The sequence below is a fragment of the Panthera leo genome, chromosome A1 (genome assembly GCF_018350215.1).
Source record: "Panthera leo isolate Ple1 chromosome A1, P.leo_Ple1_pat1.1, whole genome shotgun sequence".
Classification (NCBI taxonomy): domain Eukaryota; kingdom Metazoa; phylum Chordata; class Mammalia; order Carnivora; family Felidae; genus Panthera; species Panthera leo.
This window is the reverse complement of record NC_056679.1, coordinates 112,369,104-112,383,738: the sequence shown is the minus strand read 5'-3', so window position 1 is coordinate 112,383,738 and position 14,635 is coordinate 112,369,104. Positions and strand designations below refer to the sequence as shown.

The window sequence follows — 14,635 nt, the reverse complement described above, 5'->3', positions numbered from 1 at the left end:
GGTCAGGTGTCTTGCTTACTGGTCCCTGCCAGGGCCAAGAGGTTCCTCTGAAGGCAGATGCCTCTGCACGGGGTGGGGGTTTGCATGTTTGGCCAATCCTAACAGGTACCCTCGCAGCCACCTCTTGGGAGTTCTCCCACTTCAGAGGGGCTGAAGCAACCCAGACGCAGGCTGGTGTCCCCACAGATTTGCCACTGTTGCCCCTCTTCTCAGAAGCCAGGGACACAGCCACAGAATACTGCTGGGCCCTTTTGAGACACAAACACCAAACAGTTTCATCTCTTTCCCTTCTCAAATAGTGCTGTTTAAGTTCTTCAATGGGCCATGACTGTGGAAACAGGACAGTCAGCTGAAACACAATGGCGGGTCACTGATCCACAGCGGTAAGAGGACCAGCCACAAGGAACACAAAGGCCTGGCCATTCTCTGGAAGGGACAGAGCCACCAGACCTTTCCCGTGGGTGCATAGAGATGGGATGGGAACACAACATTATTTCTCAGCAGGTCATTTTCTTTCTTTCTTTTTTTTTTTTTTTTTTAATTTTTTTTAACGTTTATTTATTTTGGAGAGAGAGACAGAGCATGAACGGGGGAGGATCAGAGAGAGGGAGACACAGAATCTGAAACAGGCTCCAGGCTCTGAGCTGTCAGCACAGAGCCCGACGCGGGGCTCGAACTCACGGACTGCAAGATCATGACCTGAGCCGAAGTCGGACGCTTAACCGACTGAGCCACCCAGGCACCCCTCAGCAGGTCATTTTCTACAGAAAATCCTTAACAAATAAGCCATCCACGGACAAGGTCCTGCTGGTCAGTGACATGCAGGTTTACCAAGTTTTCTGTGTTCAAATACTTCTAGGCTAGCGGACTAGCAAGTTGGGAGCATGGACTTATTTCAAGGGACCCACAAATCGGTTAGCATTATAGATTCACATAATTCCTAAAATACCTCACATACATGTATAACCATTTTTCTCTTATGTGTAGGCGTTATTGGGGGGGACATGACAAAAATGTACCTAAATATACTAATTATCCATAGTAACTTCTTGCCATAGGTGCTCGCTTTATCCATGGACACTTAAAGTACAGCTGCTCTTCTATGGGTTGGACCCCATTTAATGTATTTTATTTTTTTTTATTTTTTATTTATTTTTTTATTTTTTTTATAAATTTTTTTTAACGTTTATTTATTTTTGAGACAGAGAGAGACAGAGCATGAACGGGGGAGGGGCAGAGAGAGAGGGAGACACAGAATGGGAAGCAGGCTCCAGCCTCCGAGCCATCAGCCCAGAGCCCGACACGGGGCTCGAACTCACGGACCGCGAGATCGTGACCTGAGCTGAAGTCGGCCGCTTAACCGACTGAGCCACCCAGGCGCCCCTGTATTTTAAAGGTATTCTTAGGAAAAGCTGGGATCACCCCTCCCAGTGCCTGCAAAGGCGCTACCCCCTATTAAAAGTTCTGTTCTAGATACTGCTGTTTTCTGAACATGTTGTTGTATCCTAACCGAGCAAGGAGTTTCCTGATGACAGGAATCCCACGCTACGGCCTGTCCTAGAGCACCGTGACCCTGTACCTGACACAGTGTCTGCTTTGTGCCTCAATATCCACTCAGTCAACACTTGAGCATCTGACCAGGCAGCTCTCAGGACTTAGGCCTCCCAAAGTTTCCCTCCCTAGCTTGGCATTCATCCAGTCCTGGTCCTGTCTGGTCCTTGTCCCTGAAGCTGTAGATACCAGAAGAAACTCCCAAATCATGGTCCCGGCTACTGCGCTATTCCAGAATGTCATGGAAGCATGCCGTACTGTGGATATACATCCTCCAGCAGACAAGCCGGGTGTAACTTCTATGATGTGGGTTTACGCAGGCTGGGCAAACCCCTCAGGGCACTTCTTCGGAATGTTACCAACCGGGAAGCTCTCGTTCACTTCCTGTTTCCAATGAGTCCAGCAGTTTCCTTATGGTCTGAAGAGTCCAAGACAGGCAGATGATTTAGTAGAAAGAGCCCCGGATTAGAAGCAGCTGGGGTTTGCTTTGTTGCTCAATTGCCATCTACTGTACAACCTGGTGGAAAAGACTCAACCACTCTGGCCCTGAGTTTCCTCATCATCTACAAAAGGGGAAGGATAAATAGCCTGTCAATTTCTTTTGGCTTTTGTGAAAATTGAGTGAGCATGTTGACAAATGAACTTTACTTGAGGCGGATAGTCACTCCTATTTTTAGCGCCCCTATCCTGATATGACTCCAGATTCTCGAAGTGCTGGTAGTACCAACCTCGGGCAGCAGTGGCCTGCGGCCAAACCTACTGTGGGAGATTGCAGACGCCCACGCAGGGCCAGAAACTACCAATGCTAACGTCAAGTCTGAAATCAGAACACTATTTGCCCTTGTCAATTGATTTAGAGATCAAATGGATATGTCACCCAGGTATATCACCTGCACAGTGGCATGTGTTATGTTGTACGCACCTTCATTCATCTCTGCTAGCGGTGTGGGACCACAGTTTGGAAAAGATTCAGCCAAACCATCCAGAATTCAAGGACTCCTCTTGAACTACATGGCTAAAGGCCTGGCCTCTGCACACATTTCCTCCTTTCACTTTAGGGCTGCTATTGCTCCAGCCCTCACGTACCACTGGCAGTTCACAGCCTACATAAGAAGAAGGCTCAGGCTGTACGGTCCTGGCTTGTCTCCAGTCCTTTGACATGCTCCAAGGGTGCCTGTCCTCCCACACAGGCCCTCTTCTTCAGGAGTTAAATGGACCAAGATTGAGGGAGTTTAGCATCAATAATTCCTGCCCTGCAATGGCAAAGTCTTGAAAGATCTGCTCTATCAGAAGGCTGCTCCTCCCCAAGGCCAACCTGCCTGAAGAAGAGTGTTTTTCTTGGCAGCCACACATCTTTATGGTGGCAATAAAACTCTGTTGCCAAAGAGACAAACCGAGGTAGTCAGGGCCTCCCAGACATGGTTGGCGACTTTCCCAGCCGGACATCTCTGAAGATTCAGAAAAATCGGACAAATGGTTCTACCCCATCTTGTCATCATGCAGATCCTGAAGCCCAAACAGGCTTTGTATGCTGGTGCGTGGTTGATGATCTTGCCTGCCCAGATCTAGCCCTCACGTGGCCCTCCCTGCTGTCACCACTCCAGCCCTATTTATCTCACCTAGGCATGTTCGGAAATCAGGACCTTCTTCTCCTCAAATCCTGGCCACACTCTCCCCTTCGTTCTGTTCATATAATCTTGAACATGGTAGAGTCAGGCCTTCCAATGAGGGCTCCCTCAACCTCCTTCCTCTGGCCCTGCATCATCTGCTTTGCTCTTCTCTCACAACCTGGAAACGGAAAGGCTTTTTCCTTCCCCACCCTTTGGTCTCTGTCCCCAGTGTCACGTCCTCTTCAGCAATTCTCCCCTCTTGATTCCCTTTACACGATATTGGTGACAGGGGCCTCCCAGGACTCTGCCTCCAGGGACCATGGAGGTGGACAGCCGGGAGCAATGCCCCGAGACACCATGTAACAGCTGAGGGAGCACAGACACGTCACACGACCTGAGCCTCAGTTTCTCTATCTGTAAGATACAGAGAATGGTATGATGATTTAAAGGCGGGGTGCACGTGGTAGGGGCTCAGTAACTGCTGACTGTACAGCTGCTGGTGTTGCGGGAGCTCCTTCCTAGCATTTTCCCACTCATCTCCACCCTCTTCCTTTCTGCGGCTCACCTCAGCTGTCACTTTGCTGTCACACCCCTGACTATTGCTCCCACCCTGATATTCCAGCTGCAGTACCTCGCACAGGAACCCAGCCAAACTCCGCATGTTCTCACTCATGCCTGCCCTCCTGCCAGTCTCCAAAACTGCAGCAGGGACAAGAAGTGTATACGGGTCACCTGCTCCACGCCAAGCGCGGCCTCAACATACTTCACGTGCCGCTTAATTCCCCGTGTGGGAGGCTTCCTCCCTGACAGTCACCCAAATGGCAAGTCCTGGGTCATTTTAGACACTTCCCTCTCTCCTGCTTGGCCCACTGATTCTCCATCACAGATGCCTCCCATGGACCACTCCCCTCTGTCCCCAAAGCCCTGGGCCCCCTGTTCCCTGGTCTAAGGCTACAGCCCCCAAAACAACCCATTCACCTCTCCTTCTGAAGGCCGGATCCACCTTCCTACCACACAGCTCTGCATGGTCATTCTGGTGTCCAATATGCCTCTCTGCCTGCTGAAGGGCACCTTAGCCCACCCTCGGGTAAGAAATCCAAGCTGTTCAGGGGCGCCTGGGTGGCTCAGTTGGTTAAGTGTCCAAATTCAGCTCAGGTCTTGATCTCACAGTTCGTGAGTTCGAGCCCTACATCAGGCTCTGTGCTGACGGCTCAGAACCTGGAGCCTGCTTCGGATTCTGTGTCTTCCTCTCTCTCTGCCCCTCCCCCACTCACACTCTGTCTCTCTCAAAAATAAACATTAAAAAATTAAAAAAAAAAAAAAAAAAAAGAAATCCAAGATGTTCACAACTCACCCTGCACCTTCCCCTCCCTGCCTCAACCAAGAACGGTTCACTCGTTCTGTCACATGCCTGCTTTTTCCCGCCTCTGACCCTGTCCCTACAAGTTTCCTCTGTTTGAAACCCCTCTCCATCACCACATTTTCCTCTCCAAAGCCTAGCCAATATTCAAACACCCCATCAATGGCCACTTGCTCTCTGGAGTCTTCCTGACCTGCAGAGCCAGACTCCGAGGTGCCAGAGCCTTCCATAGGCCCTTCTCATTTTGCTACACCCCACCAGACTGTGTGCTCCCTGGAGGCAGGGGCTGTGCATCTGATACCTCTGATTTATCTACTCTGCATGGCTCACAGCAAGAGCTCAGGAAAGGCTTGTGAATGAAAGAATCAGAGACTGTGTTCCAACAGGTATAACACTCAGCTCTCTGCCTTCAACTGGGCCTGGTGAAATTAGAGGCTGGTCAGCACAGAGTTAATGCTGAGCCCTCCTCCTCTAGGCCCCAAACTCTGCCCTCCTGGGGGGTTGAGGTCTTTGTGATACGCACATTAATCAGGCTCTTGGTTAAAACACAGACCTGAAAGCTCGAAGATGGAGAAGTGAGTGTGAATGGCCATAGACCTCCAGGATATGACTTGGCCCAGGCGGCAGAGGGATTGCTGGCCTCTGGGACCACAGCCCTGAATTCCAGTTCAGGCCTGGTAGGGCACCCAGGGAGGCTCATGCCCACACACAGGGTAAGGATGACTTAAAAGGGAGGGTTTCTTCACAGGTGCCTTACAGTCCAGGCCACATCCAGCTGAACCCAGGCCAGCCTTTCCTTGCTGGCCAGGCGGCAGGGGCACCAACAGAAAACCTCTGCTAAGTTACAAGAGTTTTCGTGCGGGGTAACTGCTGTTTAGTATGCAGCGGCAGTCAGAGCCAGACAGAACTTCCCTCTCAACTTCGGCAACTGCTGATGTAATTTGGTAAAACGCTTCTGTAGAACAATTTCACAGTATGTGCCAAGAATCTTAAAAATGACCAGAACTTTTGACTCATTCATGAATCAAAGAGCCCACACATTTAGGGAAACAACCCTAACTGAAAGCAACTCCTTATGGACGCGTTGCCTGAGCACATTACTATTTTCAAAAGAGAACAAACGGTCAAAAACCTAAACGTCCATCACGGGAAAGGTGGTTACAGAAGTTTAATAGTACAGCTAACACTTATTTCATGTTTTCAACGAGCTAGGCATTGTGCTAAAATAGTCACGTGTGATACATCATTCCGTTCTACCCCTGTTATGAAGTAGCTAGTATGGTTATGCCTGCTTTGCCGATGAGGAAACTGAGGCTGGGTGACGTTAGGAGAGCTACCCAGGGGTCCTGGGTTCTCATGGAGATAGGATTAGAAGCAGGCAGTCTAACTCCAGAAACTGCATTTTTGCCACACTGTATCATCCCTCTCGATACATGTGTGTCTGTGGGCCTTGTGTGCACAGAGATGCACATCGATTTTAAATATTAGTCATCTATTTTAAGTAATTTTATATGCCATTTTCATAAATGGAAAATATTTGTTATAATATTGACTTAAAACAGAATATGAAACTGTCTACATAAGGACAACCTCTTAAAATATTTTAATTAAAATACTTTATATTTAAATATTTGATTAAAATATATACTTTATTTAGAAAAAGACACACATTACTGTAGTAACAGTGATTATATTTGGACATTCTCCCTCTACATTTAATGTTCTGTCTTATGTACATTTTTTTTTTAAGTTTATTCATTTATTTTGAAAGACAAACTACAAGTCAGGGAGAGCCAGAGACGCAAGGGGAGGGAGGGAGGGAGTGAAGGGGGGGTGGGGGGGGGAGGGGGGGAGGGAGAGAGAGAGAGAGAGAGAGAGATTGAGAGATTGAGAGAGAATCCCAAGCAGGCTCTGCACTGTCAGCACAGAGCCTGATGCGGGGCTCGAACCCACAAACTGTGAGATCAGGACCTGAGCCCAAGACAAGAGACAGACACTTAACTGACTGAGCCACCCAGGAGCTTCATGTCTTTTGTACCTTTTCAACCATGGGTCACCACTGGTAGATAATCAGGATGAGCTCCCTGGTGCTATATTTGCAAGCCTTCAGCTGAGCTGAACTCTGACCTTGACGTGGCCTCCATTCTACCTGTCACATGTCCCAAAGCAAAGATGCCAGAGACCCCCCGCACCCAGCTTCAGTATATGGGCACAGTCTCTCACGGCCCATCGTCTCTACCCAGGAAGTGGTTTGGACAATTCTGGGGTAAAGCCACAAACCGTGGACAATCCCACAAGCCCTGCCCAAGGCTGCCTGCAAACGCCCAGCTCAGCACAGTCACCACACGGAGCGGGCCTGACCCAGAACCAAGACCACAAGCTGCTAAGTCAGGACCAGCCACACGCTGACCCAGTCCACACAGTGCTTCGGGCTTCACAGCGTCGTGTTTGTGTCTGGTTTTGCTTTTAATTAGTTTGCCTGACAATTTCCAATCCAGGCCATGCGGCAACTGGGACCTGGGATGGGGTCATAGCTGACCCCTCAGACAGGATGTGAGCCACCCTTGCCACAGTCCCCACCACTCCCTGCTGCCTTCCCTGGCACCAAAGCTGACTCGTGCTTGAGCTGCTGCTTTTGCAACGGCAGTGATAGCAAAAGTGAAACGTGTTCTGTGTCCACGTTTCAGTCAAAAGAGGAAAAATGAAATGTAGGTTAGGAGGGCTGTGGGTGTCAAGGAAAACGGAAGTGGGTACATTTTCCAGGCACCTCTGCTCACTTATGGTACCTCCCAGGTCTCAGTGAGTCTTTGAGCCTTCCATCTCTGGCCTAGAGGGTTTCTGAGGGACGAGGAAAAGAAAGCCGCGTCCTTCCGCTTTCCTGGAGAGGCTCCTGGCGCAAAGTATTGCCTGGTGACACAGGGCCAGCCTCTTCTGCTCCATACCCTGCAGCATGATAGCTACCAAAGACCTCCCCCCAGCCCCACCCCCGCTCTCCCACCCCAGGCAGCTGGACTGGGGGTGAACAACAGACCAGGCAGACACAGAATTCACACCCATCCCTTGGATTCCAGGAGCGGGGCCTATTACTTTAAACAATGTCCTTTTGGAGACATGCTCCCAGCCCACTTTCTCCCTCAAGACCGATGCTAGATTTGTGGTAACTTTGTGCCAAGGCCCGAGGAGTGTTATCAAAGCTGCTTCTACATCTGGGCAGACAAAGAAACAGCACCAGTGGGCCCTGAGTCACTCCACTTCCCCCCGGGGGAGGAACCTCAGGACATGCCTCGGGCTCCCCTTTGTAAAGGTCTAGGAACGGGGTTGCTAGGAAGATGAGACTCACACAGAGCTCTTCACATGGTGCCTGGCACAGGATACAGGTTCAGTAAATACTAGCTACTCAGCCCCCACTGCTGTGATCTGGCTGAGCCCAGACGAGAGGCTTAGGGAGCACAGCTCAGGCGGATGCTGCATTCCTAGTTTCTACCCTCCCTGCACTTGCTCAGGTAAACCGCCTCTGTCCTCACACCTGCCAGCTAAGCCCCAGGGGGCCCAGGTGCTAAGACTTAGAACTGCAGAGCTGAGAAATGTTTGCCTGCAGGAAATTCCCCTGTCCTCTTATTAAGAGCCTCCCCTGAGCCCACAAAAGGCCAGTTTCCTGGCACATTGAAAAGGACAGAATAAACACATGTTCATTTTCTGTTGCTGCCTCGAGGGATTGACTAAAGACAACGAGTTTCCTTCGGGCATTCCGGATGAATTCACCATAGAAGGCTATGGGCAGGGTTCCACCCATACAGGAGTTGGGCTGAGAAATCACATCCCTCCTCCTCCTCCGCATCCTGGTGGAGAGGGACAGGGAGGGCACACTGGTCTCCATGTTGTCACTGCTCGGAGAGCTTATCCAGGAGACAAGGCCCCAGAAGGGTCTGGACTTCCCAGGTGGGCAGTTTGGGAGGACTACAGCCTGGGAGGGCTATAGCCTGGGAGGGCTATACGTCAGGCTCTCTTGGTTGCTGGTGAGCAAGCACAGGTGACCCTCAGTGCTGTGCTGGCCCATAGCACATGCATACCTAGTGTGCTGGGTAAATGAACAGGGCTAACAGCTATACAGACCTTACAGTGTCGAGCTGGGGTGTGAGTTGAATGGCACACACACGGTCAGGCATACAGTGAGCTGTTGCAGCTGCCCAGCTCCCTAAAACTGGCTGGTTGCACCCAGCTTTGGGACCCTTCTTGGGTCTGGCCCTTCCTGGACTGTCTCCCATCCTTCCTCCAGGAGCCAGAGGCTTTTAGCCTGGCCTCAAGATCCCCTGTGGTTCAGGCCTGCCAGGTTATAGCCACCATTCTAGCACCCTCTGTGGGGAAGGTTGGGGGTGGGAGAGGGCAGGACAGAGGATGGAATCACTTAATTTGCCTCCAAATGTCCCAGGCTTTCCTAAGGAAGGCATTTCTTGAGAAACACCTCCCCCGGTGTCCGGGCTGGCTGTGCCTCGCCTCCCCCAGTAGGCACATGCACGCCTAGCCCTTTTTCCTCCCTTTCCGGGGTCAAAGTGCCCAGGTTGTGAAGGACGCAGGTCTGCCCCCAGGAGCAGAAGACTCATCAATGGTAAATCTTCCAACGTCCGATCCCAAAGAGTTTTAAGACTTAAGGAGAGAGTTCCTCTCTGCCTGAGATGGACATAAAGCTTTCCTGAAATAGGACAGAGAAAACACCAGGCTGGGAGCCAGGACTCCCTGTTCTCAGTCTGTTCATGATGTTCATTCCTCTACATCTTTGCTTTTGCCTCTGGGACAGGACCAGATCAGCAAGCTTCAGACATTTCTGTGAGGTGCAATGCTTCGACTCAACTAAATTGTACCAAGACATGACTCAGTATGTCAAACAGGTGGAGGTGGGATCCCCTTGCCCCGCAGGTCTCTTAGTGGTCCCAACACGGGTGTGCTGTAACCCTCCAGAGGAGCCAACCTGTTTGTTGCCCTGTGTCACCCACATGATGACAGTGACTGTGGGCCTGGGGGGTACTGAGAATCCTTGAGCCATGACGCAACTGGTTAGGGCAGCTGGTCCCAGGCCCTCCACATGCCCCAGTGGGGATACCAGCATCATGCTCAGGGAATGTACAGCCTTGTCCCGAATACATCCTGGGCTGGACAAGATGTGCGGGCTGAATCAAGGCAGAAGAGCTGCTGGGCTGGCTGGAATGCTCCCCAGTGTATTACGGGGCTTTGACTGTAGAGCCCAGCTGAGCCCCAGCCTCTGAGGGCAGAGACGTCACATACAGGTCATTCAAAAGGCTGCCAGGGAGAGGAGTCTTATCCACGAGAGCTGTCAGCCCAGACCAGACATCTGAGGTGTCAGGAAGCACCACAGATCCAGCCCTTCCATTATACAGAAAGGAGACGGTGGCCCAGGCAGGGGCGTATCTTACCCTGACGAGACAGAGTGCAGTCAGAGTCAAGAACCGTACGTGGAGGGATTGAAACCTAAGGCCCCCAGCTTATCCTTCCGTGCAAGCTGGCACTTTCTACTCTGCACACCAAGTGCCTTCCCGTTCTTTCCATCCTCCTTTATCAAAACCACTCCCAGGAAAAGACACAGAAACTCCTTTCTCAGCAGAGAGGAAGCAGCAGACTCGGCATGTGGTACAGGGTTGCTGTGTAGCACACCAAGAAATGAAGCTCTAACTACAAAGTCAAGGAGGGGGAGAGGAGTGACCCCTCACCCCCTACAGCTGGTGGTCTAGGTATGAGACGTCCTGGCTGCACACCCTGGTGTTGTGGACAAGTGTGTGGGTTTGAGATCCGTCTGTGAGTTCCTCAGGTCCCCATGCCTGATTTAATGCTCTGGGATGCTCTTTGAAAATTCTTAATAATTTTTCGATAAGGAATCCCACATTTTCCTCCCACACTGGACACTGCAAATTATGTAGCTGCTCCTCACCCACCGATCATTAGCTGTGTGGCCTTGTATAGGTGTCTCAACCTCTGAGAGACTTGGTTTTCTCCTCTGCAAAATGGACGCAGTAATAGCACCTGCCTTACACAATTGTTATGAAGACCAATTAAGTGAACATACACAGGGCTCTAGGTAGGCGCCTGGCACAGAACAATTGATTAATCATCTAATTAATGATTGATACTACAGATAAGAAGAATAATTATAGACTATCACGTGACCATGCAGATGCTCTGCTCAATGAAAAGGATATTAACAGCTGCATCCCAGACCGGCGAACCAGCCAAGGGTCGCAGGTACCCAGGCATCAGGACCCCTCCCCTACTCTTACCTTCCTGAAATGGCTGTGTTTGCATCTGCAGCCGGATCTTGATGAGGTCTACGGGCGTGCCCAGCCCCACAGAGACCACGCCAGCCACCATGCTGGCCAGGAGAAGGTCAGACAGGGTGCCGGACGGGCTGGCCCCGGGCTCCCTGCAGTGGTGCTGGCTGAGGAACCTCTGCGTGTTACTGAAGACCCCAAACACCGCAGAGTTGTAGACCGCGATGCTGGCAAGGGGAAAGGACATGCCCTTGAAGAAGCCGAAGACCTGTGGGAAAACGAGGGCAGTGGAGCATGAGGGCCCGGGGACGTCTGCAGGCCAAGGCGCCGAGCTCCCCATGCTGCGCTCCGCACAGTCCCTGCCCGCCTGGGAGCCCGCAGGCTGGTGAGGTGACACTACAGGAAAAATAAATCATTATGACAGCGACAAGAATACAAGAGGATGCTGAGTGATAGGAGAGCCATAGCAGGTGAGGGGGTGCTCTCCAGGGCACTCTTGCCCTGGGCGGAGAAATCAGCGCGTGTATGCAGTTTTGTTTCCTGAGTCTAGGTGTCCTGGGCCTGGAATCCGTATTTGCCACCAGGGTGGCCGTGTTCTTGGGCTGGACGGATACCAGGCTGCGAGGAGCCCTAGAGGGTAGCACAGACTTGCCAAGCACCATTCTCTGAAACATCTGCCAGGTCCCGGGGGGACATGGGGACACCATAAGAAATCCTCGCTGCCCTCACTGAGCCTACGCTCTGGGTGCAGGAAAGGGGAGGGGGACAGGGCCAGACAAACTGACAGGTGACTAAAATTCAATGTGCCAAGCCTATGGGGAGGGTCTAAGGGGAGCAGAGTCCTCAGAAGGTTTCTGCACATACACAGAAACCACAGGAGAGGGGGCTGCAGGCTGAGGAGAGGGTCCTTTCCACACTGCACTCTTTTTTAAAAAAATTTTTTTTAATGTTTATTTATTTTTGAGACAGGGAGAGAGTGACGGAGGGAGAGAGGGAGGGAGAGACAGAGAACGAGCTGGGGAGGGGCAGAGAGAGAGGGAGACACAGAATTTGAGCTGTCAGCCCAGAGCCCAGTGCAGGGCTTAAACCCACAAACTGTGAGGTCATGACCTGAGCCTAAGTCGGACACCTAACCGACTGAGCCACCCAGGCTCCCCTCCACCCTGCACTCTTGAGGAACATCACAGACACTCCTCCGAAACCTAGAAAATTCCAGAGGCCCTTGGAGGAGTTAGGCCAGCACATACTTTTAGCTCTGTGCCAAAAGCGAAAAAGCACCAGGAAGCTGTTGTACAAACTCCAGGACCAACACAAACCTGCTAATCCTGACCTAGGTGTTTGCGCCCTGTCAGAGGCAGGACGCCTCCCACGCACACGTTCACACACAGCCTGCCTCAGGTCCTCCCTCCAAGACAAGCTCCTCCAGATAATGTGGGACATCACTTAGCCCCAAAGTGCTGAGTCTCCAAGGAACGCCCACAGTTCCCACAAAACCCCCGGCGCTGGGACATTGGCTGGCAGGCAATGGGGACCATGTGTGCCAAAAAGCAGAATTGATGGCCACCTTTCAGGGGAGTGACGAATTGCACATCGCCGGGAACAGCGAGAGTGAGGTTTGTAGTCCGTTGTCAAGCAGCCTATCAAGAGAGTTAGAACACCCAAACAAAAAACACACCTCTGAGGAAAATCTCCGAGCGCAGATGGATGGGAGGCTCCCGAGCCCCAGGGCACCTCCTATGATGGAGGCCGTGGAAAAGGTGGTGGTCAGCAATGGGGCCACGTTTCCAGGGACTCAAGGGAAAGCCCAGGGCTGCCACGGGGCTTGTAACTGATCTCTTCTTTAAACTGTCATTTCAGGGGCGCCTGGGTGGCTCAGTCAGTTAAGCGTCCGACTTCGGCTCAGGTCACGATCTCACAGTTCGTGAGTTCGAGCCCCACATCGGGCTCTGGGCTGACGGCTCAGAGCCTGGAGCCTGTTTCAGGTTCTGTGTCTCCCTCTCTCTGACCCTCCCCCATCATGCTCTCTCTCTCTCTCTGTCTCAAAAATAAATAAACAAATAAATTGTCATTTCATCACAAATCAGAAAATGTATTTTAAACTCCCCAAAGAGGGGCCTGAGAAAGTCTTCGGAAAGCACACGCTAATTCTCAAGAAGGGTACCTGATACCCTCTATAAAATATTATTCAAAACTGGGGCACCTGGGTGGCTCAGTCAGTTAGGTGTGCGACTTTGGATTTCAGCTCACGTCATGATCTCAGGGTTTGTGAGTTCGAGCCCTGAGTCAGGCTCTGCGCTGACAGGGTGGGACCTGCTTGGGATTCTCTCTCTGTCTCTCTCTGGCCCTCCCCCGCTCATATGCATGTGTGTGCTCTCTCTCTCTCAAAAATAAACAAACTTAAAAAAATATTATTCCGTTTTCCCCTTGGAAAAGGAAAATCTTGGGCCTCCTGGTCTCAAGAAACCTGAGGTACAAGTCAGTGCTGGACATCTGGAATCAGAAGGGCCTGGCTCCCGCCACAGGAAGGGAAGCCAGTGAGCGCGTGGTTTAGTGGCCTCTCGTTTGGCTTTGAAAATGGACGGGTCACCCTGTTTTCACAGGACTTCTCCTTCCTGTGACTCCAAATTCCTGAGAATTTCTCCAGAGAGGTTACACAAAATCGGGTCTCTCTCCAGTAACACTGCACGAGGTGGCAGGGTTAAGTTTAGGTGACGCACGACACTTGAGGTGTGGTGGTGTGAGATGAGGAGGGAGGAGGCAACGCTGAGCCAAAAGCAATGATCAGGCCTCCTGCCCGATGGGCTGGCATCAGGACCGTGGCCACGGTGTCCGGGGCCTGGGCAGGCTTCGAGCCGTTCGTTCGTGGGAGTCCCTGGCGGGTGTGGCTCCAGGCCCTGCCCCGGGGCGGGGGGCACTTACACTCTCCCTCCTGTACACCGTGCGGATGCAGCTGATGGTGTCCCCATAGTTGACGCCGGCCTGCAGGCGAGTCTGTGGAGAGATGCAGTGACGTGAGGGCCCAGGCCGGGATTATTCACATCCCCGCTGCCCCAGAGACGCTGACCTTGTGGCGCCGGGGCCCGGAGAGGGGAAGGCCCTGCCCCAAGTGACCTGGCCGGTGAGGAGGGCTGGGTTTCTGTCTGCACCAGGCCTGTGCTCTGTCCTCTACCCTCACCGCGTCCCTCAATGTCCCATTCAGAGCTTGCTGAACATAGCGTAAGTCTTCCTGGTCTGAGAGAAGAACAAAGGCCCGTTTGTTGTTCCAAAGTGATGCCTGAATGATCAACATGTGATCCCTGTCTCTTGACTACAAAAACTAATCCGTGGCCCTGCTCTGTCTGCTGTCCACACTCTGCTATCCTCAGTCCGCAGAGCGACTTGTCCTTCTCACCCCCTGGAACCCCCGCATCTCCCCGCTGGAGGATGGGCTGGTCTCCCCACTGGCCTGCTGCTTCCCTCCCACCCCTTCACCTGCATCTGCACAGCAGTCACGCTGTTCTCTTCCAACCACAGTGAATCGCACCACTGCCATTCAAAGTTCACTGGTGGCTTCCCAGCAAACCTAGAGTAAACCCCACCCTCTCTGCCAGTGCCCAGGAGGCCTGGGACAGCCTGCCTCTCACCCTTGCGTGTCATTTTCTCCATGCCCCTGCTGTCTGTGCCCACCACGTGGCATGTCCCCAAGTCCTTAGAATGTCCCTTTCCCCCTTCCCCTCCCTGCCTGAAATTTCTATCAGCCTTTCCTTCCCCCCAGAAGGCTCTTCCTCCAGCTCCTGCTCATCTTTTCGGTCTGAACTTAAATGTTGCAATGGTGTCCTTTCTCTGTTTAATTATGG

The 14,635-nt window shown here is 52.0% G+C and overlaps 1 protein-coding gene across 2 annotated transcripts in view; it reads right to left on the bottom strand.

Annotated features, from left to right (window-relative positions):
- SLC25A48 (solute carrier family 25 member 48) overlaps nucleotides 1-14,635 on the bottom strand; it is a 43,425-nt gene that overhangs the window by 19,097 nt on the left and 9,693 nt on the right. For both annotated transcript variants that reach the window (XM_042935733.1, XM_042935742.1), the window contains exons 3-4: nucleotides 13,719-13,790; nucleotides 10,809-11,067 (exon numbers count right to left, since the gene is read on the bottom strand). In XM_042935733.1, the coding sequence (XP_042791667.1) occupies nucleotides 10,809-11,067; nucleotides 13,719-13,790 (331 nt within the window). The remainder of the gene's footprint in view (nucleotides 1-10,808; nucleotides 11,068-13,718; nucleotides 13,791-14,635) is intronic.